This window comes from Geospiza fortis, unplaced genomic scaffold (assembly GCF_000277835.1).
Source record: "Geospiza fortis unplaced genomic scaffold, GeoFor_1.0 scaffold425, whole genome shotgun sequence".
NCBI classification, from domain to species: Eukaryota; Metazoa; Chordata; class Aves; order Passeriformes; family Thraupidae; genus Geospiza; species Geospiza fortis.
This window is the reverse complement of record NW_005054387.1, coordinates 158,836-185,264: the sequence shown is the minus strand read 5'-3', so window position 1 is coordinate 185,264 and position 26,429 is coordinate 158,836. Positions and strand designations below refer to the sequence as shown.

General features: G+C 47.2%; 1 protein-coding gene across 5 annotated transcripts in view; it reads right to left on the bottom strand.

Moving 5' to 3' along the window:
* Positions 1-26,429, bottom strand: part of COL26A1 (collagen type XXVI alpha 1 chain) — a 172,047-nt gene that overhangs the window by 19,547 nt on the left and 126,071 nt on the right. For 4 of the 5 annotated variants that reach the window (XM_014308859.2, XM_031060595.1, XM_031060596.1 and 1 more), the window contains exons 5-8: positions 13,784-13,937; positions 10,779-10,823; positions 7,052-7,168; positions 5,755-5,907 (exon numbers count right to left, since the gene is read on the bottom strand). In XM_014308859.2, coding sequence (XP_014164334.1) covers positions 5,755-5,907; positions 7,052-7,168; positions 10,779-10,823; positions 13,784-13,937 — 469 coding nt within the window. The remainder of the gene's footprint in view (positions 1-5,754; positions 5,908-7,051; positions 7,169-10,778; positions 10,824-13,783; positions 13,938-26,429) is intronic. The other variant, XM_031060597.1, reaches the window with a different exon arrangement.

The following is a 26,429-nucleotide window of genomic DNA, read 5'->3' as shown; positions in this document are numbered from 1 at the left end:
GCCGGCAGTTGTGCAGGATGCTGAGCTGGGGCTCCTGGAGCACCTGCCCTTGCTCTCCAGGGCTGCTGTGGAAGAGGTTTTACAGCCACTTCTGAGAGCCACAGAGAAGTTTGATAAGAGGATCCGTGTTTGCCCCAGGAAGAATTTTCTATCAAGGTAATTAACACAGAAACCAAGAAAGAGAGAAGGATAAAGAAGAGAAACCTGCAACTGCCTGTTCCAATAGCACTTTGTTCGTCTTTCCTGACCAATGAGTAAAGTGTAAACTTAGGAGTTTTGTAAGAATATATAAAATATATAATATAGTAATATAAATACAATAAAATAGAAATATATATTTATAATATATAAATATTAAAAATATAGATTATATAATAAAAACATGTTTGAAGCCTTCTGAAAATGGAGTGTTGCTTTGTATTGTCTCCATCACAGCTACAACAGGCTGTGACCCCACCTCTTGCAGAGCTGCTTCTGTCACCCCTGAGAACCCCAGACAAGCTGTGCTTCCTCTCAAAACCTTGTACAGGTGATTTATCCACCTGTACAATCCTGCCTTGGAATGACTGACCCCAAACTGGCCATCCCCACCCCAGCCCTGGCTTGTGGCTGCCTGGCAAGGGAAGGGTGTGGGGCTCCCTCCTGCCTGGCACCAGGAGCTGCTGAGCCCCCCTGGCAGCCCCAGCCAGCTCACCTGGGCAGGTGCTGCTGGGAGGTGCCCAGGGATGGGTGTGCTCTGCCCCCCTCCATGTGCTCAGGAAGCTTTCCTGCCATTGAGGATTATTTTAGGTGTTCAGCTGGGCAGGTTCACTGAGCTCTGGGAAATGGAGAGGAATGGGAGTGGAGCAGGGAAGGGAAAGGCAGCATCAGGAATTGGAGGAGTTTTTGTGCTTTTGCACATCTTCCTCAGCTCTCTCCAGTCAAGAATAAAACCCAGCAGCCTGTAGCTGTCCATATCTTCCCTCAGCCTGGAGCCAATGGGTTTCTATTCAGTTGGCAGCTGAAGAGAAAACCCACAAGTATAAATAAAAAAGCAACCCTCAGTATTTATTGCAATGCCAAAACCATATTCAACAACCCTGTTCCCTGTGGATTTGTACTGTGGCACAGCTGTAATCTCGGGAGGTGGCAGCACCTTTCATCTGAGCACCCCACAGCACTTTGGGACACTTGTGGAAACCTGGGGCAAAAATTCAATGAACAACCAAGACAACAAGGTCACAAAACAAGCACAAGAACAAGGAACCCCACATCCTGGTGCTACCAAGGCTTTCTGTCCCCACCCTTTGCTGGAGAACCAACAATAAATCTCCTCTTTAACCTGGATGAAGATGTTGGCTCCTGGTCACCAGGATGGCAAACCCTCTGAAAACCCCACATTTTCCACAGCTGGAGGTGCCAAAAAGGAATAATGTCCACCTCCTCCTGCCCATGACCTCAAGCTTACTCATGTTTCCTTCCACCCATCCCTGTAACTCATCACAGTAAAATTCAGGGGAACCCTGGGCAGGAAAAGGCTGGGAATGTCTCACTGCAGATGCCAAGTGACACCAGGAAGGTCAGAAGGGTGTTTGCTTACTCTGCAGAGTCCAGCCCAAAGGTCAGAAGGTGAACTCTCCAGAAATTTCAGCAGCCACATTGTGAAGCCTTCCCAGCTTCTGGAGCAGTGATAGAAAGAACTTCCAAGGCAGGTGTTTGAAAGAAGTTCCAGGGGAAACTCTGCAATGGCTTGGGCTGCCAAGGATGACAGGATAGCTCTGCAATGCCTTCCTGGCAGCAGGACAGCACAAGATCCAACCCAGATCTCTCTAAGAACCACATTTTGTGCCTAAAGCCTGAATGCAAACAGGTATTTATCTGACTGCTGTTTCTAAACCCATTCATCTTCCCCCTCCTCACAGCCCTGAAACAAAACAACTGAGACTCTTCTCATGTTCAGGAGGAAAGGTACCCCAGTGGAGTGTGTAATCCAATTAATTTGAGTTTTATTTGACCATGTCAAAATCCATCACAGCTTGGGAGTAAGATGAAATTGGGAAATGAGCATCAAACAGCAGTGAAGACTTAAATAGTTGCAGAGCCTTTTGTTTTTAAAGTGACCACTAAAATCAACTGCACATCCACTGAGAGGGGCATGGGATGGACAGAAAACAACCAGGGTTTAATTTCTGCTGGAGGTAAGCCAGGGATAAAGATTTGGGTTACAAAACATTCCAGCTAAATGGCACATTATTACCATGACAGTTACTCCCACAAATCCACCCCTCCTGACATTTGACTCAACATTATTTAATGAAAGGTGATTCCATGATTGTGACACAGAGGAGAGCTCTGATCAACAACCCTTGGGCTCAGCAGCTCCCGCCTGGCCTGGGCAGCACAGGACTGTGCCAGCTCCCTCCTGGCCAGCTCCTCCAGAGCCAGCTTTCTTTCCAGGATCAGCTCTGAATGAAACACACTGTGAATGAAATGGCACTGAAGTGTGTTAAAACACAACCCTCATGTGTTTTTAAGGGATTGCCTCCATGTTCTCATAAAGCAGCAGGAAGAATTTGTATCTCCTTATAAACTCCCTTATAAATGGGGACATTCTGGGGCTCTCTGCAGCTGGAGATTGTTAGAGCAGCCACAAAATAGCATCAATGGTAGCAGGAATCTTCCCTTGTCAGCCACCTCCTGCACTGACCCAGGCTCTGCTGCGCTCAAGAGCTGGATTCTGCTTCAGTGCTCCTGGGCACCCCAAAGCAGCAGACAATGCTTCATTTGAGAAGTCCTTGATGCTGAATTTGCTCCAGGAGCTCTCCAACCCCTATCCAAGCCAAGAGGAGGAGTGAAACCAGTGTGGCCTGGCCAGGTGGGAGCACCTGTGTTCTCTGGAGTGGAACAGAGACACCCTGAACCAGCACAGAAATGCCCTGAAGGACACAGGGAAAGCTGCCCAGGCACAGCAGCAAAGGTAGCTCAGGGCACGCTTGGAAAGAAATCAGTTTTCTCAATTCCTTTCCTCCTCTCCTTCCCCTTCACTTCCCCTGCTCTGTTCTCCTTCCTCAGGAAGGGCCTTGCTGGCAGCTGGGATCCCTCTCCCTTATCACCTCTGACATGCTGGGCACACCATCAGCTGCCCTGCCTCAGTTTCCCCTTGCTCTCCCTTCAGGGAGTGGTGGAGTCACCTTCCCTGGAAGTGTTAAAAATGTGTGGCAGTGGCCCTTGAGGACATGGCTTGATGGCTGGACTTGATCTTGGAGTTCTTTTCCAACAGTGATGATTCTATGAGAACAGGTTAATTTTTTTTCGTGTGTCCTTGGCAGATCTTTGAGCTGGAAGGAAACAGCCCTCAAGGGTGAGAGTGTCTTTATTTTCCCTAACTATTCCCTAGAAATCACCAATGTTAGCACAAGGAATAGGAATGAGCTGGCTCTAGCCCATGTACCTGCTCACTCATTTTTAAGTGAGAGATCTCAGTAGCAGCAGCCCCAGCAGTGGGGAACAGCAGCTCAGCCTCTGGCTGAGGTTTCTGACTAAGGGATAAATTCCCCCATTATGGCCTTGATTTGTTGAGACAGGATGGAAATGAAGTAATCCTGTCTTAATTTTTTTTCTGCTACCTGATCTGGAGGGAAAAAATGGGACCAATTCTTTTACCACAACACAGGGAAACTGAGAAAATATTTGTCTCTCTATTTCTGGCTTCTGCCTGCAGATAAATGTTGCCAACAGGAACTTGCTGCAATTAATAAAGGCACAGGCATTAACCATGTTCAGGCAGAACCAAACTCTTTATAATAACAATAACCTGATACAGCTCTCACATATCATTCCCATTAGCAGGAATATGCTTCCCTCTGCTGTCAGCAGCTGGAATTTTGTGTTTATAGTTTTCAGATGTGCTCCTTTCAAAACAAGTAAATACATTTTTAAAAAGCTAAACAGAATTTAGAAGGCTAAGTTTTACTGGTAGCAGAAGATCAGCTTACCACCAGCCTGTGGGAGGCAAAATCAGCCAACAGAGAGGAAAAATGGTAAGAAAATAAACTTGATACTGCCAGAACATTGTCATGGTGACACAGATAACTTACACTTGCAGCTGGATTTGTATTAAGAAAAAGTGTCATGAAGTTTTGGGCTACTCCTTCTGCAAGCCAAGAAATGCACAGGCCTGGAGGGAGGAATGCCCAGGGATGGAAATGGAGCAGTCACCATCTCCTCTCACTGCTCTCAAGTCCCTGGGCTGCAGAGACAACAGAAATAATTATCCACCATTTCTCCTCTCCCATTTGGGCACAACACTGAGTTCACCCTCCTCACACATCACTGGGAAGGCCATGCAAAGCCTTTATTCACTTTTTAATTTATCCACTGATCACAAGGAAAAGTTTAATTCAAAGGGTGGTTGGAGGGAGAGGGCAGCAGCAGCACCCAAACCATCCTCGGGGATCACTTGGAATAAAAGGCAGAATGTGTGACCCTGAGAGGAGTGAGACAACTGTAATGCAAAACTCCCTTGTTCTCAGGCTGAAGAATGCAGCATGTTGATGTGTATTTTGTGAAAATCTCAGTATTGAACCTCCGTTATTCATCCTGCCCATGCACCCTAATAACTGAATACAAAATCGATCTGTTAAAATTCTCCCTAAAGTAAAAATACATCTATTCACTTTTGGGAGAAGGAGTCTGGAGAGCAGAGTGGGTGGAAGGGAAGGGAGAGCTTGAGATAACTGTCAGACATGGGGAGACTTCATAATCCTTGGCTGTAACTAAGACAAGTGAGCTTTGAAGCTGGACAGGAGCAGCAGAGCTGGGGCAGAGGCACAGCTGAGCTCTGGGGGAGTGGAGTGGGAGACCAAGCAGAGCAAGGGCAGGCACAGCTGAGCTCTGCTCCCTCATCATTACTGCCTGCTCCACAGGGCTGGACCAGGAGAATCAAGCTCAAATCTGAGAGCATTCCAAGTGCAGGATATGCCTCCCCTAGAAAGCTTTTTCTTGCCCTACACAGCACACATCAAATAAAATCTATGCTTTAAATCAGCATAAGCACAAAGAAACCCTGGCCCTCCTGTTACAGGGAAGGGATAAATCAGGGTGTCAGTCTGGACTCTCCAGTCCATAATTCTGTGTTTTGTGGGATAATGTGGATGCACCAGAAACACAGGTGGAAGCAGCATCTGCAGGGGCAGGGAAGGAGACACATTTAACAGATGTTAAATGTTAAATGTCTGTTATAATTCCAGAGCTGCAAATCTCTAGTCCTTGCTGATTCCTGAGCAGCCCTGACACTCCAACACCACAGCAGTGGCACCAAGAGGGCTCCAACCCCACAGCTTTTGTGCACCAGCACCTCATCTGCCCCTCTGGATCCCTCTGGCCCTTTCTCTCAGGTGATGCTACCTGAGCTCTGTCATTTCACCACAGACCCTCTTCCCACTCCTGATGGAAGCTTAGAGAACACCAAACTGCCACCCCAAAGCTGTGATGAACCTAAAAAAACCAGGCACAGAGAACAAAATCCTCCAAACCCTGCTCTCACTGACAGTTTAGAAGAGCAGAGACTTTGTTCTTCATTTTGGAGAGGTGAACCCCCTGTGGTTTCCAAGATGTTCCACCTTGACCAGGAGCTTCCAAGAGACCCACACAATGCAGGGAGTGTCCAGCTGCTCCCAGGGCCTGGCAGAGCCTGGCAAGGAGGTGGGAGCAGAGCTGAGCTGCCCCACTCTGCTGATGCCACAGGAGAACAGGGGAAATGAGGAGGGAACTTACTTTCTTTTTCAGCTGTGGGCTGGAGTGAGTAGAGAACCCCTTGCTGGAAGGTGAGAGGGAGGCTTGGCGTGGCTGGTGGCCCTGGAGGACCTGGGGGACCTGGGATCCCAGTTTCTCCTGGAAGTCCTCGTGGTCCTTGAGGTCCCAACATCCCTGTGCAGAGGCAGGAGAGGAGTGTTAATGCTTTTGGGGATGTGCTAATGATCCTATCATGTGCAAAGGCAGCAAGAAGACAAAGGATTTCTGTCCTGAACTGCATAGAAGGGTGGAGAAAATTGAAACAGCTTCCCAATTTTCTTTTTTTTTGGTTTTGCTTAGCATCTTCCTCTGCAAAGGAGAGAGCTTGACTTGGCTCAGAGGTGCTGCCTTTGAGTAGCCCAATTGCTGAAAGAGTGAAATCTCCCCTCTCCCTGAGGCTGAGTGAGAAACTACAGGCAGAAAAGTATGAAATCAAATCCTCTTTGCCTCCAGGTACACCTGTGTCACCTCCCTGCCAGGAAGCAGAGTCAATCCAGGAGCAGACAGATCACATCTCCTGTGGGGCTGCAAGGCTCTCCTTGCAAACTGAGAAACCAAAAAAAAACAGACACATCCTTGGCCAGACCTTGGCCACTGACAGCTTGCCAGAAAGTGCCAGAAAGTGTTCAGGGCTGCTCTCACATTTAAGGCACTCTCAGAGTTTTAAATGTTACCCAAGCTCAGGCTCACAAGGCTCAGCCTTTCAGACACAGAGAGCACAGAGCCCGAGGTCTGGCACCTATTGTGCAGTATCACCTTCATCAAAACATTCAGGGACGTTTGGGGAATGAAGAAAGACTCCTAGCTCAGGAATGGAGTGTTCTCTGAAAGAATGGTCTCCTAACCTTTTCCCTTAACATACAAAAGCATCATTAGTTTGACATCCTGGCATCTGACAGCTTGACACAAATGGTGGAGAAAAAAAAGGAGTTAAAGCAGGCACCCAGTGAGAGGGTTAAACAGGGAATGCTTTGCTCCAAAGGCTGACAGGTCACAGGCTCTTTCTTACAGCTCCAGAGCAGGATGGGGAAACATGATCCTGCTCTGCAGCTTTCTGGGACAGGCTCTCTCCTGCTGCACAGAAAATCCCAGGGTCAGCCATTGCTCCTGCAGGTGGTTGCCTGCCCTGGGAGCTCCTGGCTGATTCCAGCTCCCAGGGGACTCACTGGAATGGATTTGATAGCAACTGAAGATGCTCAGTCTTATGTGTGTGGCCTTGTCTGAGCTGCTGTCACAGACAATTTGTATGGAGTGAAGCCTCTCCAGTGACAGGACTCACCTGGTGGCCCTGCAGGGCCCCTCTCCCCGGGCTGTCCCTTCTCTCCTTTGGGCCCTGGTGGTCCTGGGAGCCCCGTGGGGCCAACCGGGCCCGGGGGACCAACCTGGCCTGGAATCCCTGAAATGTCAGAAAGGAAATCAGCTGGAAGTTAGGACACTGCTGAGTCAGAAAGGCTTCAGCAACCTCAGAACCAGAGGGGAGGGACTGCAAAGGGCAGACATGCAGCAGTGCCCTGACAGGGGGGCATTGCTGGCAGGAGCTCTCTGGCAGGTAAGCCAGACTGGACTTTGCTTCTCCTCTTCTTCCTTCAATCCTGTAAGGAAAAAGCACATCCCCATGCACAAGACCGTCCCCAAAAAGTCAGCAGGATGTGCATCCCCAGCTGGGATGTGCTGGGCAGAGCCACACTGAGCCCACACTGTGCCCTTCCCAAGGCCTGAATGGCTTTGGCAGGGTCTGGGTGTCCTTTGCTGGGCTCATCCAGACACACATAAACTCCTGAACCATCCCAAAGTATCAAAATACACAGAATAGAGTTGCCAAAGACAAGCAGACCCTGTCTCCCACTTGCTCTAATCACACCACCCAGAAGTTCTGTATCAGTGATGTTTCCCTGGTTTCTCCTGAGTTCATTCATCTCTCAGAGCTCTGTGCTGTGCACAGGTTTTTCATCCCAAAGTGACATTAATGCCCCTCCTTGTGCAGGAACTGGCTGTCAGTAATGAATATCACTGAGCAGGGCTCCAGGGCAACAGCAGGAGCAGTGATTGCAGCCCATGGGACATTTCTTGGCAAGCCCAATTGTAGGAGTGTCGGGGGTAGCACGGTGGGGACGAACGGAGATGAAAGATCTCTGCAGCCAGGTCAGGAACTTGGGGTTTATTGCAAAGGGCCTGGGTGCAGGGCGCTGCTGGGAGCTGCCAGCCACAGCTGGAGCAGGACTGAGAGGAGAGAGGGGTGGAGAGGATGAGAGAAAGAGCACAAGAGAGACAAAAGAGCAAAAAGGTAAGAGAGTAAAAGGCAAGAACGCGAAGTTCCCGTTACAATACAATAAATCTTCTTCTGTGTTGAACATTCCCATTCTCACTAACCAATCTAGTACAAGATACAAATCCTACAGCATTTACATACAGCCTATAAGAATCATTACATTACCACACAGTGTTACATTTTAAACCCTAAAAACTCCTCTTTGGGCCCCTTCTGCCAAGCTGTAGGGTCGGCTCGGACCCTTGGGCCTGTCTGCAAGCAGAGGGTGTTGTTCCATCAAAAGGGGATTACCTTCAGCTGGCCACATCATTGTTTTCCAGTTGCTCAGTAACTGAGGTATCTCAAAGCTTGCTTTCATTTCAATCTCACTTAGAGTTCCTATATTCTCAAAATCTTTTGCCAGACAATCGTATTTATAAGGCTTTCCTGTTTCATCTTCCCCAACACCCACTCAGACCCCCAGTAAGCCCAGGAGAGGTGCAGAGGCAGCATTGGTGATCTCAAAGTCACCACTTCTGGTGACACTAAATAAAATCTTAATGCTGTTTCCCCCAGACTACCAAAATAACAACAACACTTGGCAATTTTATGGTGTTGTTCAGAAGAGCACTGCTGATCTTGGGCTGACATGGAGAGACATTTAAACACTGTGCAAACAGCACTGAAGCTTTGATGCCCTGGAGGTGTGGGCAAGTGGGTCTGTCTTCTCAGATTAAGTGGTTAATGGTTACAATGAAGGCATTAACTGTCAGAGGTTCCTGGTTTCTGGGCTACCAAAGGGCTCAGAGGATTTGAAAGCAGTGCCAGATGCAAGCCCCAAAGCCAGAGGGAGATCAGGATGAGTCCAAAGTTCAGCACACTCAGATTTCAGATTTTAGTCCATGTGTAACATATGACCACAACACAGCAGAGCAATTTAAGGTTTGATCAACTCTTAAGGAGTCTCTTTCTCCTTCCCAGGTATCAGGAGAGGTGCTGGATCCCCCAAAACCAGTGCCAGCAGAATATGCTGCACATGGGGGTGGAGAGCATGGATGGGAAAGGAGGGAGAGAAGGAGAAAAGGAAGGAAGCTGGACAGCACCTTCCCAGCTGGTACCAGGGAACAGGGCTGCACAACCACATCAAGGCTCACAGGATTTGCAGCTCCCCCATTTGGGTACAATTCCCACTCTAGATGTGGGATAGCTCACCTGGAGTACAGAACCTCATCACCCCAGACTCCTCATTTCTCAGAACAAAGCAATAATCCCCCAGTATTAGACCCCCCTGGAAAAATGACCCTTCCTCTCTTCTTTTTTTCCATTTTGCAGAGATGTCCGAACTGGTTTTTCTTAAAAATGAAATCTCTCCTCCTTCAATCCACGATGAAACTGGGCAGACTGAGGAAATTACATTTCTCAATGGCTTTGAGTGGGAGTGTGAGCCTGTACTTTTGTGGCTCATGAATAAAGATCTGATTTGAGTATTGAATAAGGAATTGAGGCCAGGTTTCAATTTGGATCAATTTGCTTATCCACAGGACACAAACTGCAGCCTTTTCTGTGGATAGAAGGCTGGATCTGCCCTGGCAGGGGATGCTGTCCTGGGAAGCCCATGCAGGTGATCAGGAGCCCTTTTAGGAAAGCAAATGCATTTTTTCACAGCATTGGAAACAGCTTTTACCCCTAAAAACCCCAGCACACCTGAAACTTCACTGCAGCAACTTGCAGCACAGAGGGAAGAACAGCACCAACTGTTTTGCTGTGCTGCTGAGTGTGGGCCAGAACATTCCCTCATTTGTAGAAATCACCCTCAATCCTTCAGTCCAACCTTATCACTCAATCCCATGAAGTCCTGCAGCCCAGGAGCAATCATTTCCTGCAGCATCCTCATTGCCATTGCTGCAGCAGAGCTTTAGAGAAGCTGGCACTTCTTTCCCTGGAGGGGTCAGAGCTGAAGGAAAGGCTGGAGAGGCAGCACTGGGTAATGAGGCAGGCAGGCAAGGGCTCATACTGGTGACAAATGGTGTTACCAGCTCAAAAGAGACAAGTGCAACAGGGGGAAGGAAGAGGGAAGGATTCAGGGAAAAGGGGGGAGGCCAAATCTTCAGCTGGCATAAATCAGCTCTGCTGCAGTGCCATTGCTTCCAGAGAGCTGAAGCCCCTGGTGAGTTTTTAGCCTCCAAACAATATGAAGTAAAAGACCACAGGAAAAATATTATTTAAAAGGCAGAGGGTGAGTAATCTACTGCTGGAAACCAAATCAGATGTGCAGAGACCTGGATTTTCTCCCTGGCTCTGTCATTAACCTGCAACACACCATCTGCTGCCCTCCTCCCCCGGGGTTTTCCCTGCACAGGAGCTGCTCTGTTTATATGGAGCACAGGAAAGTGATGCCCTGACATCCCCAGAGGCTCCTGGTGCCCCTGGCAGGTAACACCAGCTAGAGGAGTTTTCTCCCATCACTCAGGACCCTGCTGGCTCTGGCCACATGTGCTCCCATGATCTGCCTCTCCATCAGACACTGCTGTCCATCCCTTGTGTGCTGGGGAATGACAAAACTGGTGTTTGGCCTCTCCAACCAAAGCAGGCTGATATGATCAGATAAAACCCAAAGAACAAACTCAGCCTCTCCATCTGTGAGGCTCCAAAGAGTTCCTGGCCACAGGACTCTTCTGATTTTTGGGACATAAGGACAGGACTGGGCACAACAACAGTTTGTGCTTTGAAAGAGAAATTATAGAAACTATGAACTTACCCTGTGGTATCAGCTGCTCCTCTGCACCTCTGGGCCCTTTAGGCTCTGTTCAAGAAGGACAGGGTAAAATAATAATAATACAAAAAAAAAGAATAGGAGAAAAATAGAGAGAAATGAGAAATTAGGTCTCTTGCTGCCAACTGGCTCAGCCAGAGTATATATATTTTCTTAATACTCAGAAAAATGTATTCTGTTGATTAACAAGCTGATCAGAAAGGCCAGTGCTGCAGCTGTCTCAACAGCACTGATTGCTTTTAAATGGTTGTCTATTCTCAGCCCTGTCACTCACAGGAGGAATAACCACCCTCAGAAACAGTAGCAAGTTTTGCTGGACCTCAGCCTGGAGAGGCATCAGCCAGCCCAGAGCTACAGGGTCATCCAGAAACCCTTCCAGAGCTCACAGCATCCTGTCCCTGTCACCCACCTTGGGGTCAGCCCCAGCACCCTGCCCTTGGTCCCTCCAGCTGTGTGACATTCAGGGTAGGGCTGGGATTTATTTTGGCTGAATACCCAGAAGCAGGGCAAAGTAGGAAATGGTTCCCAAAAGGCTCAGGGGAAGGGGTGGGAGGGACAGAGGGTTTGCTTTCCACAAAATCACCCAGGACACTCAGGATTTTGGTTCGACTTCCACCTTCTCCAATATCCCACATGATGAAAGATCTCCTGAGATCCCTGTAAGAGAACCTGGGGACAGCTTGGAGCAAAATGTCAGGGCACAGTGTTGAAATGATTCAAAATGAGCAGCTCCCCTCCATCCTAAATTTTGTGGAGTTCCCTTCACTCCACCAAAATCCACGCTGAGGTTTTTTGGCTGGCTTTGACTCGTGGACACAGACTGGTGTGGGGAGGAAAGGAGGCCAAACATGGACCCAGATCCATGAAATATCCCCACAGCTCTTGAGCAAAGCAACAATTTGAAGCCCACAGAGGCTGGGTAGGGGCTCCAGCAGTGTCAATGAGCCACTGAAGTGATTATTTCTCATTGCTGAAAGACACTGGCCTGGCTCCAAACGCTCCAGTGCATTCCTGATTCCTTTCTTACACCACAGTTATTATTCCACACCAGGTTAAATAAATCAAGGCCAGAAAAACAGAGGGTAACAGTGAGCAAGGACAACACCTGGCAGCACACACACAGAGCCTGGAATCTGGCTGACACCACAGGCTCACCCACAGCTCAGACATCACCACCTGCCTTAGGAGGTGACACCAGTGCCCACCTGGCCTTGCTGCAGGGGTGGGAGGTGCTGACCCTGCACCATGGGCTGGGCAAAGTGCTGCAGGGGAGCTGCTCTGCTTGGCAGCACTGCCAGAAGCCTGGGGGAGAGGCAGCCACTGCTCTGTGCCCAGCAGGACAGTGAGACAGAGTAGAAATTCTCCAGAGTAGAAATCCATTTTGATTTAGGTGAGATGTACATCTTTGAGTCTGTGGTCAGAAAACACAGCTATGTAGCCTGACTGCAAGGCCTAGGCTCAGAGAAACTGATTTAATGAAGGACAGAGATAAGGGAGGGAGGGGGGAGACAAAAGGTGATAAAGAGAGACAGAGAGACTGCTGTGAGAGCAGGTCAACCTGGCCTAAGAATTCTTTCTGATAAAGAAGAACCAGCAGCAAATGTCACACGAAATTCGTAAAAATGGATATGTATGAACCTATTATGAAATTGTATGCATATGTATTTGAGAGGGAGATTAAAAGAGACCTGAAGTTCCCAAAGGTACACATGTCTTTAAGGACAGTAATCTCCACATGGTCCAGAGCTGTAATAAACATACCAGCTTTACAACTTTCACAAAGTTGTGGAGTTTTTTGCTATCTCTGCAAAACAACAGGACCACGTGTGAGGAGCTTCCACGTGTGAGGACAGGACCTGGCATGGAAGGCCCAGAGCATTTTCCTGAGCTGACTTTGGTGCAGCAAGGTGCAGGTGCAGAGCCACTGCCACAGCAAAAACAAATGACATGGGCAAGGCAGAATGAGCATCTAATGGACTCTGGGGAAGCTGCTCTCATTCAGTTCCTGGCAGCTGTGGCTGTGGTTCTGAGAATATTTTTGCAGAACATATTGTTAGTGAACCTCTCTCCATGTTGTGGCATCATGACAAATCATAAACAGGGATGACATCTGGACTGTTTTGGTTGCTCCAAGTCTGCTGCCATAATAAACTGCTTGGGCCAAAAAAATGAAAAAAAAAAGGAAAAAGAAGAAGAAAAAAGCAAACCAGGCCCTAAAGAATAAAGAACTGCTCTGGGAGCAAGCAAAGCAACAGACAGAGAAGGCTTTGGAAGCAGAGAGCAGGGATCTTGAAAAAAGATGCCAAGGTCAAGAAAATTCAATGTGTGGGGATTTGTCTGGCCAAGTGGGCTCAGAGGGAGATTTTCTTATAAGTGTATTTTTTTTTCATGCCACAAGAGGGATCATAAAACAGCCCATTGTGTTTATGGCAAATTTAGAAAATATAAAGCAGACTGCAACTGATGCTGCTATTCATGGGAAAGTTTCTTTTCCTAATAAAACCAAGAATGACCCATGCAGCCCATTCCTCTACCCCCCAGCACTGCTCCCAGACCAGGAAACACTGCATTTGGTGCTCTGTAGGTAAGCAGGGTCTGTCCCACTGTGATCCTGATGGCTCTCTGGAGTTTCCTCAGGAATGTTTCGATGTGTCCAGGCCTCAAAATCCTCAAAAAACTTAAAACAAACTCACTGAAACACACAGTGGCCCTGCTGGGGTTAACAGAACTCAAACAGAACCAAATCCAGCTCCCAGCAGATGTTTGTGCCAACAGAAATTGTGGCTGCCACAGGCAATAATGCAGCTTCAATGGATTTTTTCCAAGCACATCCCTGCTCTGCTCTGGCTGAACTGAGGGAAGGGCAGAGACCTCCCAACCCCTCTCCTCTGCAGCTCCCAAGGAGAGAGCAGACCCAGACTCCTTTTTAGCTCCCTCAAAGGCAGGGTGTTTGTAGGATGGGTGATTTGGTGAGGGCAGGCCAGCCTTACCAACAGCTGCCACGTTTTTCCTGAGGACGGTGCCGGGGGTCAGCAGGGGAAAGGAGTGGGGCAGCAGCTCCTGGTCCCACGTGGCCGTGGTGCCCGTGATGGGCAGGTTGTTCTCCAGGGCTGGGCTCCTCTCTGCAGCCTCCAGCAGCAGGATCTGCACAGGGCAACCAACACACACAGGTCAGCTGGCTCTCACAGCAAGGGGCTCACAAGCCCAGGGTTGTGTTAGGTTGGAAATGGGGGGTGTGTATCCTATTGCCATCTGTCAGAGCTGGGGCAGTCTCAGGATTTCTAGCTGGTTAGAGTGACTTTGAGATATGTTAGAAAGTCTTTTTTCTCAGCTTACACACAGGGGGACAGGGACTGCTCTCAGTTTGGCAGGGTTGGGGTTTTTTTGTAGTATTGCATTTCTAATTTTAGCTTTCCTATTAAAATTTTCTCTTGTCTAGCCGAGGTCCGCTCAGCAAGACAGTCAGAGCACTCTGCCTCCCCCTGGGGTAGAGTTATCTTTTTATACTAAAGACTACATGTATAATCTTTACAATTACATTCTAATATTTATCACTTATGTTAGACAGTGAGCTTTTACTCTACACCAATCTAAAAGTGCCAACATCACAGCAGAAGATGGAGGCCAAGAAGAAGAAGAAGGAGAAAGGCTGGACACACCCAGTTCCCTCCATCTTGCCCCCTGAACCCCCATTCTAAAAACCCCAAAATCTACTTTTTTACCCCGTGATAAATTCATTATCATTCTACTTAAACTGTTGTGGCTTGCAGATCTCATCTAAGGTTGGTAATTTCCTCCATGGGTCATAATCAAAACCACAGGCATCTTGGGCTCTGTGCCAGGGTCTCTGAGCCCCCGGCACGGGTCTTGGCTGCTCAGGACAGCCAGAGGGATGCCCTGGGTCCTGACAGGGCACTTGTCTACTGTTCATTGGGCAGTTTTCTTTATCTCTTCCACAACCCATCCTCCCTCCAGGAGATCTCTTCTGAGTGTCCCTGCATGGCTGATCAAATTCCATCATCCCACTGGGAGATGCTCTGCCCAGGGGGAGGAGCCAACCATGTGGAAGAGGTTTTACAGTGACTTCTGTGAGCAAGAGAGAAGTCTGAAAAGAGGATCCATGTTTGCCCCTGAAAGAATTTTCTACCAAGGTTGTTGACATAGAAACCAAGAAAGAAAGAAGGATAAATAAGAGAAACCTGCAACTGCCTGTTCCAATAGCACTTTGTTTGTCTTTCCTGACCAATGAGTAAAGTGTAAACTTATGAGTTTTGTAAGAATGTATAAAAGGCATGCATGCTATAATAAAACCAGTTCGAAGCCTTCTGAAAATGGAGTGTTGCTTTGTACTGACTCAGTTGCAACTACAACAGAGCCAAGCATTCCTACCTGGATATAATCTGAAGTTGGGAACACACAGCAGCCTTTGCCCACTGCATTGCCAGAGGAGCAGCTTTCTGCTGCCCTGCATTGCCAGAGGGAGCCCAGGCCCATCTGCAGCAGCCCTGGAGCTGCAGAGGAAAACTCCCCCCTTGTGCAGGATCCCTGCTCCAGCAGCAGCACAGCTGGCACTGCAGGAGGGCTGAGCCCCCATGGGATGGGGCTGTGCCACCCCCTGACACACAGGGGGACAGGGACTGCTCTCAGTTTGGCAGGGGTGGGGTTTTTTTGTAGTATTGCATTTCTAATTTTAGCTTTCCTATTAAAAAATGGTTATTCCTATTCCCATATCTTTGTCTGAGAGCCCCTTAATTTCAAAAATTTTCCATTTCAAGGCAGGCTCCTGCCTTCCTTAGCAGACACCTGTCTTTTCAAACCAAGACATGGGTTCAGCCCCACCATGGGCCCTTCCCTTAAGAGTTGGACTGGATGGTCCTTGTGGGTCCCTTCCAACTCAGAATATTCTATGATCTCTGACCTGGATTGTTTCAGACACAGTGTCAGTTCCTGAGGAGGTCCTAAAACTCCTCTTCTTGCCAGACAGGGCTGGGAATAACTCTGCTCCCAGACCACGGGATTTTGGCAAAAAAGCTTTATTTGTTTTAGGAAATCAGCATCAATTAGCTAGGAAACTGCTGTGTTAATTGTGAGTGTGTCCCACACACACCCTGCTTGGGGAGGACTTCACTGCCTCCAGAAGGATTCAGCCTCACATGGGACTGTGTCCCTGGTGAGAAACATGAGACCAGGGACTGAAGCTGCTGTCAGGGACACAGCATTTCCCTGGTGTTCAAACACAGAGCCAGAAAATCAGAAATTACTGACAGCTGGGATGAGGTGAAGGGCTGTAACTGAAAGCCCAGAGTAGCAAACAGAGCACAAGTACTGGTTGTAAACGCACAAATACCAACTGAATTAAAGATGATGAAGAAGATTTAGCTTTTAGAGAGTTGAAGTACTTAAACTTTGAAGCAACTTAAAAAATAAAAAAAAAGAAAGCAGTCTGTTTACTCAAGGAGCTCTGCTTAGAAGCAATAGGATATTATTAAAACTCACAGCTGTTTCTAGGCCTTGCAAACACACAACCTCCAAACAAACCCACATCCCAACAGGCATCCCTGAGGTGTATGGGCCATTTACAACCTTCTCTCCTTGGCAAAGTGACCCCAGGTTCCCATATGGTCCAGGCTGTCCATCAGGCTCTGCTCCCTGCCCCCTGGTAGCCTCTCTGAAACTGGGAGTTGGTCTCTAATACAGGAACATTTTTCCAGGCATGCAGCACTGAGGTTTGTTACAGCATCATCTTTTCCTCTTTGAAAACCACCTAAGCAATACTAATTTAGGGATAAGGGAAATAAAAGGGAATATGGCTCAAACTTTCCATTAAATCCCTAGAAGTTTCAGCCTTTACACACTGTGTTGTCTTGACATAATGAAGTCACACTGCAATTATAAATGAGAGTGACTTGGCTCCACTTGTTTGTTTTTAACTTGCAATTATTACAAGGTTTATCACTTCTTTATTGCAAGGCCTGGTGAGAGCCAGCACTGCAGCAGCGCCAGGAATGATGAACTTCCTGCAGAATGTACTGGCCTGATGGGGGTGAATCAGAAACTAATTAAACTGGGAGCTGGGTTAAGTGCATGGGAACTGAACCTCACTCTTGCAAACAAGCAAAATTCTTCCTTTATTGCAAGGATCTTTATTTACAGATCCAGAGTCCTGCTTTCTGAGTACAGCAAAATGGAGCAAGGTCACAATGCTTTTCTTGACCAGGTTTGACTGATGCCAGGCAGGAAGGAATCAGTTCCATCTGCCTCTTGCACTCTGTGCTCCTACCCAATGATTTATTCCTCAGACTTTCCAGGAAACATGTTATCAGTTCAACAAACACTTCAGCATGTGCCTTACCATAACTGTGCTTAACTTCCACTGCCATGGGACTCAAGTGTGAGCTGAAGACCTTTTCTGCATCACTTTATATTATTTATTATATCATCCTTTCACTTCCCCAGCAAACATCTGGATGTTGCCAAGATGTGCTCGGGTGGAGAGGCAGAGTAACCCCGGAGGTGGCAAATTAGAGGGGCTGCAGCCAGGGCAGGGCTGGGATGCTCCTGCTGTGAGGAAGGGGCACCCAGGGGCTGTCTTGGCCAGTGTTCTGCAGAGCTGTGGGAACAGGGATGTTAAATCCCTGCAGCCATGGTCAGGGCCCAGCAAAGCACAGGGGCCCGTGGCCCTTGTGGCTCTGCCCAAGGTCGCATCTGGAGTGGAACGGCTCCAAATCATTTTTATGGGTGATAAGAAAAATGTGTTACCACATAATCAACACAAAACAGTGGCAACGGTATCTTTTTCATTAAAACAACATGTTTGAAATGAGCACTCTGCTGATAAATGCTGTAAAAGCTGTAAAGCCATGCACAGGATAATCCAGCATGCACTGTTATAAATTGACTATATATACTTTGCAGTCATTAAGGCTCAAACCATAGGAACAAGTTTATTTTCCCTGGGCACAAAATGATACAGGTCAGGAAGTCTCCAGACTTGAAATTGTTGAGAAATTCTAGTTTTTATGATCAGGACTGAAAAATGCCCAAAAGAAATAAAGCAGAAAGAGGAGAGCGCTCACATCCGTGAGATCCACAGAGCCAAGCTAAAGAAGGAGAAGCACAAGGGATTTAGTCACATTCAAAAATCTCAAACTACACACAGCTCTTTCAACAAGGAGTGTCCTCTCACAGCTCACACAGCACAGAGCACAAACGGGCTCCTTACACATTATTGCAATAGCACTGGAGCCATTCATCCATTTTCTGTCACGTTCTGTTTTTCTTAAGGCTGCCATTGCTGTAGTCAGGGGACTCAAGGAGAATTCCCACTTTCATTAAACAAAAAAAAAAAAAAAAAAAAAAAAGAAAGTTTTGAGCCCTCTGAGTAAACTGCTGGAAAATGATACCACAGAGGCTCACAGCCAGAAAGAAAATTAGCAAAATGTGCAGTGTATTAAAGTCTCAGTACTAAAATCTTGGTATTTCCTAGTCAATAGGGTTGAGGTAGAGAGAGGGATAACATCAAGGGAGGAATGTGGGGTTTTCACAGGGAATCCTAATTGCAAGCAGTGCCCACCTGTGTTGCTGCTACCACTTCCAACACAAAAGTTCTGCCTCCATGAAGAATGGAGGCAGAAAACATCCTCATGCCACCAGATAAATGCAATATGTCTTGCAGCCCTGGATGATGTCACTCCCCAGCCAACCAGGAAAGGCAGAGAGAAGGACAATGTTGCTGCCTGTGGTGCCAGGACAGCAGATCCCTGAAGGACGCAAAAATCCCTTTCCTCCCTACCTTGCAATGTGCATTTGAGTTGAAGGACGGCCTCAACTCAGCAAAACACTCAAACTTTTGTCTTTCTGCATGTATGGAAGGAAAAACCCAAATCAGCCTAAATGGCTGTGCTGAACTGGAGCCTCTGGCAAGAGAGGGTTTGTCTCTGGCTCAGACCCAGGTCAGACCCAGCTGAGCTGGGTCGGGAGGCTGGAAGGGACTGAGACGGGACCACCTCTGCTGCCAACAGCACGCAGGAGCCACTCACAACATGGGGACCATCATGGGGACCATTTCTTGTGCATCATCTGTACTTGATGACAGTTTTTCTGTAAGTATGTGGGTTAATAGGTAGAGGACCAGGCTGCAGATTGCCAGTGCAACCATTAGGGCGTGGTTGTGGAATCCTATCAGTTCTTCTATGATAGATGAGGAAGCATCTTGGAAGTTAAGTTGTGAGTGGTTGGCCATGTTTAGGTAGAGATGTGCTGGGTTTTCACCTGCAATTCAGTCTTGACAAGGCTGTGTAATTGTTTTACTAACATCTCTTTATGAGAAAGAAGCATAAGTGAGCAAGGCTCAGGGCCAGCTCCAGAGGCTGTGGGATCACCCTGGGGCTCCCAGACCCACCAGGCTCCCAGGGCAGGCTCTGACTGCTGCTCCACTCCCAGGGCTGGAAGCCTGGCTGTGGATCCCGCTCTGCTCGTGGCCCTCCGCGGGGACACGAGCGTTGTGTGCCTGGAGCTCAGTCCCAGCTTACTCAACCCACCTCCTCCTTCTCCAATTGCCAGCATAAACTTTCTCAACTTCAGACAAATACCACATTTCTTGCATCAGATCAAAAGCTCAGGCCAGGGACAATGGAAATGGGAGGACGGTTTTCATCTTCTGGAGATGTTTGGTGTCAGAGGACGTTTTTTGGCTTGTAGTGGCTTTCCAGAACCCTGTTTTTGTTGTTCCCACTCATCAGAAAAAGATTTCACAAAGGCAGCCTCCTCCCATCATCTGTCCTCTGCTCACATTCCTGATGTCCTGTAACTAGGTAGGTGTTAGAGCAGCAAGGCTTCCAAAGATTTAAAAGTTGATATGACAGGGCTCAGAATGCTTTTTTCTTTGGTTAAAAATCCAGATGGATATTATTAATTAATAAACAGGGGATATTTAGTCTCTTGAAGCACTGGTGGAATTAACTCCCTTCCATCCCTCTCTAAAGAGGAAAAAAATTGCATGAATCCAACTCATCAGCTAAAAATTCCAGTGTAAAGTAAAATTCCCTTGATCTTGTGGAGACACAAGCTGATTAATAATGGTAAATTACATAACTTGTTGGACAGATCTTTCTTCATAGCAAATTATTTGGCAATAAAAGAGTTTTTTAATCATTCAACAAGACAGATCTAAACAGGGAGTTTGACAAAATGTGATGGGGAAGGTCTCTCTCTTAAAGCAAAGTGGGACCTGTGAACACAAGGCTCCAGCACTGACACAAGTGCTTGGTTTCAAAAGCCAAAAGACATCCAGTAAGTGTCCACCAACATCTGAGGAACTGGGTGCCCAGAGAATCTGGGTGACTTCAAACTTACAACATCTTAGAGGCTTTGCCAAAGGGACAAGATAATTAGTGCCTGGAGAAGTTGTTGCATTGATGAATTATGGGGGGAACACTAGCTGATGTCATTGTAGTGACTCAGTGCAGAGCAAAAGGTGAGGTTTGTGTCATCAGATAATGCATGGAAGACAGAAACGTGGATAAAGGATTCTATCAGGTAGCACAGTTCTTGTTCTTTATACAAAGAGAGCTACCAGATTTCCAAAATCAGGATGGAAAATGCAACTCTTTCCTCAGCAGGTACCTTCTGGAGGGGAATCAGGGCAGAGAAGACACAAAAGCCCAGCTGCCCTCCCAGTTCAGACCAAACACAGACACTGTTCAGCAGCTCCTCAGACCCTGGAGGCTTTGCTTGAGAGAACAGCTGGAGGGAAGGATTGGCTGTGCTCCAGTGAGGCACTGGGGAGCTCCTCTGACTGTGCTCCCCAGTGGGATTTACTCTGCTGCTGAGACCCCCAGCCCACCACAGGAGCCAGATGTGGAGAGGATCCAGCAATCCTGTACACAAAGCACACAAGGGAGCTCAGAGTGAAATCAGATTCATCATTGTGCCTTTAAAACACCACATAAAGACACATGGGAGCTATAACCTTCCACCCTCAAAATCACACCATTCCTCTGCCCCAGGTATTGCTGCGGGTGTAGGAGCACCAGGGATGTGAACCCAGCCCAGCCTGAGGTGAATTTAGTCTTGACCAAGTGCCCCTGTGCCCAGCAATGCCTTTGGGATCAGCTCTGCTTCCCCAGGTGAGGAGGGATCAGCTCAGGGATCACCTTAAGCAGGCTCAGATGGATCTTGTGCTCTTCCCCTCCACAGAGCTCTCTAAAAGCTGCTGGGAGAGAGCAGAACAAGGGAAAAGATGAGGAAATTGCGCCTTTCCTGGCTCATCTCAGTACAAGTTCAAAGAAAAAGGACACAAAGTAATTTTTATCTTTCAGTGATACTTTACTTATGAAGCTCCCATAGAATTTCTGATTAGAATCAAGTGGAAATTCAAATGTTTGGACACTGAATTTCAAAAGGATCTGAACACATCCCTTGGGCTCCTCACACACCTCCCTTGACAAAACCTACTCTTTGTCCACAAATGTATTTCTCTTAAAAAAATCCAAGCTTGTAAACAGTGTTCCCAGGTATTAAACACACCAAATGTGTCTCCTAATGCAGACATCGGATTTGCTTGGCAAACTTCAGTGGCGTGTCAGGAAAAGAGAATTTTGCAAAGTTATTTTATGAAAATATTAAATCCATTTGACTAAAAATGCCAAACTTGTAACTAAAAGACTTTGTGGGAGGGAATGGTGAATGAGGAGGCCTTTGCAGCCTTTTTGTTGTTCTGGCAAACGATTTACAGCATTGGCCAAACACATGGAACAGTCTTAGGGGACAGACTGCTCCTTCAATCCAACAGTGATAAGAAATAAGGTCCAAAAATCACTAGACTTTAGGAGGAAAGGATTTTAACCATCATTCTGAAAGACAGCAGGATGCCCAAATGAGACAAGGGTCAGTATCCAAACTGCCTCATCATCAGGATTATTGCAGAGCAGCTAAAAAGCAAGAGATGGATGCAAAGTTACACAAAATTCAGTTTGCCCACCCAGTTTTGATTCATGGTTCCTCCTTGTAAGAATCAGTTAGGAAGTTGCATTTTATTCTTAGGGACATTTGAGTCATTAAGTGACCTACAGAAACTCAGCATTAAATTATAATTTTTACAGGGATTGATTCCATGTTGTTACTGCTATCAGAAACCAGCCAGTTATTATAGCAACCTGTGAAACAACCCAAATTCTCCTTAAATTCAGTGTACTGCTGGAGCAGGAGAAACAGATTCTGCACAGAGCCATTAGGAAACCTTAGGGAATAATAATAATAATGATAATAATAATAACAATAACAATAATAATTATAATAATAGTAGTAGTAATAATAATAATAATAATAATAATAATAATAATAATAATAATAATAATAATAATAATAATAATAATAATATAATGAGACCTTCCTGTTCAGAAAGGAAAGGAAATATCTGCTCATAGCTATCACATACACATGGAAAATCCATGGAAGTCCTTGAAGTATCAAGCAACTGCTCATGTCCACCCTGCAGAGCCAGCAGCAGCCTCTCAGCCAGGCAGTTCTGGTTCCCCTCCCAATCTCCCTGCCATGTCACAGCACCGTGAAACATTTGCTATCTTCCAAATATTTCTCCCCTACAGCAGGGAATTGTTTTATTGTCTATCAGAGAAAGGAAAGACAAACCCCATAAAACATCCCAGACAGCTGCCAGTATTTAATGTAACTGCCTGGGAGAAGAGAAATACAGAAACATTTCATACAATGATCCAAGTTATGATCTTTTACCATTCAAAGACAAGGTAGTGAAGGCGCTGTTGGTGATCTCTCCTAAATAAATGGGCTGATTTCAGAAAAATAGCAATGAATTGATCAAATTCTTTTCACTGCACAAAGATTTTGAAACCTTTCAGAATCTTCTGTGTGGGGAATCACATTACAGGGGCTGTTTTCATGCAAAAACTATGCATGTCGTTTATCAATCACACAATGAATCAATCAGACACTGGATGTGTAATGCTATCTCCAGGCATTAAAGCTGGAAGTGAAATGCCACGAGCTTCACAAGAGCTGTGTCAGGAGGTAAGGCTGGCTTGGATCAGCTCAGATCAAGCACTGCACTCCAACTCCAGCCCAAACCTGGGATTAATACTGCTCAGAGCTCTGTGGTGGTGCTTATAGAGAAATTGGGCGAGCAAAATGAGCAGGAATTTGTGTGCAGCTGCCTGCAGCCCTGCCTGCAAATCTGCCAGCCCCACTTGCATCCCTGCCTGCAGCCCTGCCAGCCCTGCTCCCTTTCCAGCCCTTTCTGCCATGGGCAGTGCTGTCTGCACTCCCCAGGTTTGTCTGGGCTCAGTCCTGTGACACAGGAGGGCAGCACCAGGCTCAGGAAATTCAGGAAGGGCTGAACACACTTCCCACTAAGGGGCTGCGCTGGCTTAAGTGAAACTTTGCTATGAAATAGAAGCAGGGTTTACTCTTTGTGAAGCCTTTGCTATGAAATAAAAGCAGGGTTTGCTGTTTGGGAAACATTTGCTATGAAATAGAAGCAGGGTTTACTCTTTGTGAAGCCTTTGCTATGAAATAAAAGCAGGGTTTGCTCTTTGTGAAAACTTTGCTATCAAATAAAAGCAGGGTTTGCTCTGCTGTCCCACCAATGAGGCTCTCATGGGGTCAGGGGTATTGTGGGGGTGTAAACTAAGAAGTCACAGGAGAGAAAAATGGTTTGGCATGCTGGGGCTTGGGGAGGGGATACTTTTCTTCCAGTCCACAGCATTTCTTGTCCTGGAGCCCAGGGTCGTCACCATCCTCCCTGGCACAGGTCCTGTGCCCTGTACATTTCCAGCTCAGCACCATCAATTGAGCTCAGAACTCTGGCACTCAGTGGGGCTGGTGAGCACATGAGCTCCATCCTGGGGGGACAATGTGGTAGCTGGAAACAGGAGATGAGGATGGAGCCTGATTCCATCTTCTTTCACCTCCCTCCCTGCAGAAACCCCTCCTGCAGGCACAAGGACATCCTGGGGCAGTGCAGGAAGGTGTGAGGCACCTGAAGGTTTGGTTCTGCTGCAGCTGAGCCATGGCTCAGCCTCTCTCCTCCCCAAGGGCAATAAAAGCACTGGTCCCTAATGAATCATTTTTCATTCCATTTGCTCTGTGTTTATTTTTGCTTCTCACCTTCTGATCCAACTCTCATATTACTAAAATCACAGGGTTACTTTTATTACCTCATTTGGACACTGATCTTACAATTTGGATGAACCAGCTCACCCTTGTAATAGGAAAGATGAGACCATTGCTGGTTTTATCCCCATTTTTAGGGGGGCTGCTATAAAAGCTGAAGAGGAGTGGGGAAAGAAGAAACCTCAGGCTGGTTTTTCCCCTTGCCATCCCCTGAGCTCACCTTGGTCATTCTGGGCTGAAATTCAAAAGGGCAAAAGCAGCAAAATGCCTCAAATTCAGCTCCCTCCAGAGGGAGCAGCACTGTGGTAGGAAAATCCAGCTCTGCTTGTGGGGAAGATGAAATTCCACATCTGCTTTTGCAAAAAAAAAAAACCTGTAAAAATCCAGTGGGAAACAGCCTCTGGCACTGGCAGAGATGTGTGTGGCCATCCCACCCTTCCTGTGCTCCTCAAAACAGCTTCAGGTTGTTGTGGTGAAATGGGACATTACAAGAAGACAGTATGGACAGCTGAGAGACAGCTTCACATCCAAATCATCCAGCAAAACAGGGGTCTTCCTCCAAAATCCAGAGCTGGAATGCAGACACCGCCAAACAAACATAAGCACCTTTAAATTATGCTGGCTATTGTTGAATAATAACAACTGAGTTCATTAGATTGCTACAGAGATCAAACTGAACTTAAATTAACCTTGAAAAAATGGGGAATCAGCACATTTCTCCTGTGTACAGCACCAGCAGTCGTGTACTGTTGCTTCACTCTCTGTTTCATTGCTACAGTCAATTTTTGCAAAGCATCCACAGCTTTTCAAACAAAGTGGAAGCCAAAAGATTGATAAGGACCTTGCTGGGCTGTGCTGCAGAAGGTCTCCTTGCAGACACATGGTCTTTAGTACTTCAAAAAGGAAGGCAGTAACTCATTTCCCTCTGTAAAAGTGAACCCTTTTGATGAGCCTTGCTCCCAGCCTGGGTCTGTGTGGGAGCAGAGGGAAGTCAGGAGGAAAACCATCACAGCCACAGCACCAAGTGCCTGACTGCAGCACTGAATCAGAGACACAGCACGTTCTGCCTGACTTCCCAAAGGGGTTTGGGCACGTGGAACCTCCTTCCCCCTCCCCAAAGTCCTGCCAGGCCCCAGCTGAGCTGCCATCAGCCTTTACACCTTGTTACCTGTGGAAACCCAGGGCACTGGGGATATTTCTCTGTCTGCTCTGGGGTGCCCTGACCCCCAGGGGAGCGCTGACTTTGACCCTCATTCATGGAGAAAGTTTCCTAGACTCCAGAATAGACTGGAACCCACTGGAGCGTGAAATAGATTATAGAGAGTAGTGTAGGTGTATCACTTGGTGAGAAATTGAGGTTTTGGGATTTTTAGTATGTTGTGGATGGAAGCAAAATGGAGGGCACAGGGTGTCATCCTGGGTTTCTTCTTCCTTCTTCTTCATGGCTTTGGGTGGCATTTTGTAATTGGGCGGAAAAGTCTGCATTGGGGGCTCTTTGGGGATCAGTTATTGGGTTAAAAGGGAAAATGATCCAGGTGTCAGTTGTTAATTGGATAATTTAGTCTTAAAAGACCTTGTACCAAGAGATTGTTGGCTATTTTTGTGGTGCTTTTCCAGTGCGCTGAGCCCGGTGTGGACAGCGTGCAAAACTCTAGATAAGATAACAATAAACAAGGGCCTGAAGGCTGGAAAGATCCAGTGCATCTCTTTCCTGACACAAAACCACTCCAGAGGGTCAGGGGAGCCCCCTGGGAGGGCCCAGGCAGAGTCCCAGAAGTCAGGGAATTGGCAAAGGTACCCCAACAATTACCCACATCAGTGCTGAGCGGCACAAGGCAGCAGAGGGGGCAGTGATGGCAAGACAGCCTCTGCTTGTCCTTTTCCAGCCAGCCACACAGAGAAAATCCTGGACAGCAAAGAAAGGTCCAGCCTGGGAAGGAAGGGCTGATTCACATCTCTCTGAGGCCAGGCCTTTGGCTCACTTGCACTCAGGACTGCACACACAGGGGTCCCTCTGTCCTGTCCCTCTGTCCTGCCCTGCCAGAGGACCCCCACTGCCAGCCCCTGCTCCCTGTGGTCCTCTGCACTACACCCCTTCTTTCCACTGGAACAATTCTGTTCCCCAGAACTTCATTCCCCCCACCCCTTCATTTTCCTGCAGTGAAATATAACTGGGAAGGCTTTGAGGAGGCTCCAGACTTCGTTTCAGCACAAACAATTCCCAAATTACCATAATATCATGTACTGGCCTCAAAAACACCACACAACCACCACCTCCCTCCACAAAGGTTTCTCCCTAAATTCTTTTATGTCATTGATAAGCATCAGTTAATGAATAATAACAGCAGTAAATGCCTTAAAGGGACCAAAGCATGATAAGTAGCAGCCAGGAGTGGGCTGTCACAGGAGGGACCACAGATCAAAGGGGAATGCTGACTCAGCTGCTTTGTTGCTAGACTGGAACAATTTGTCTGAATCCCAGTAGGTAGA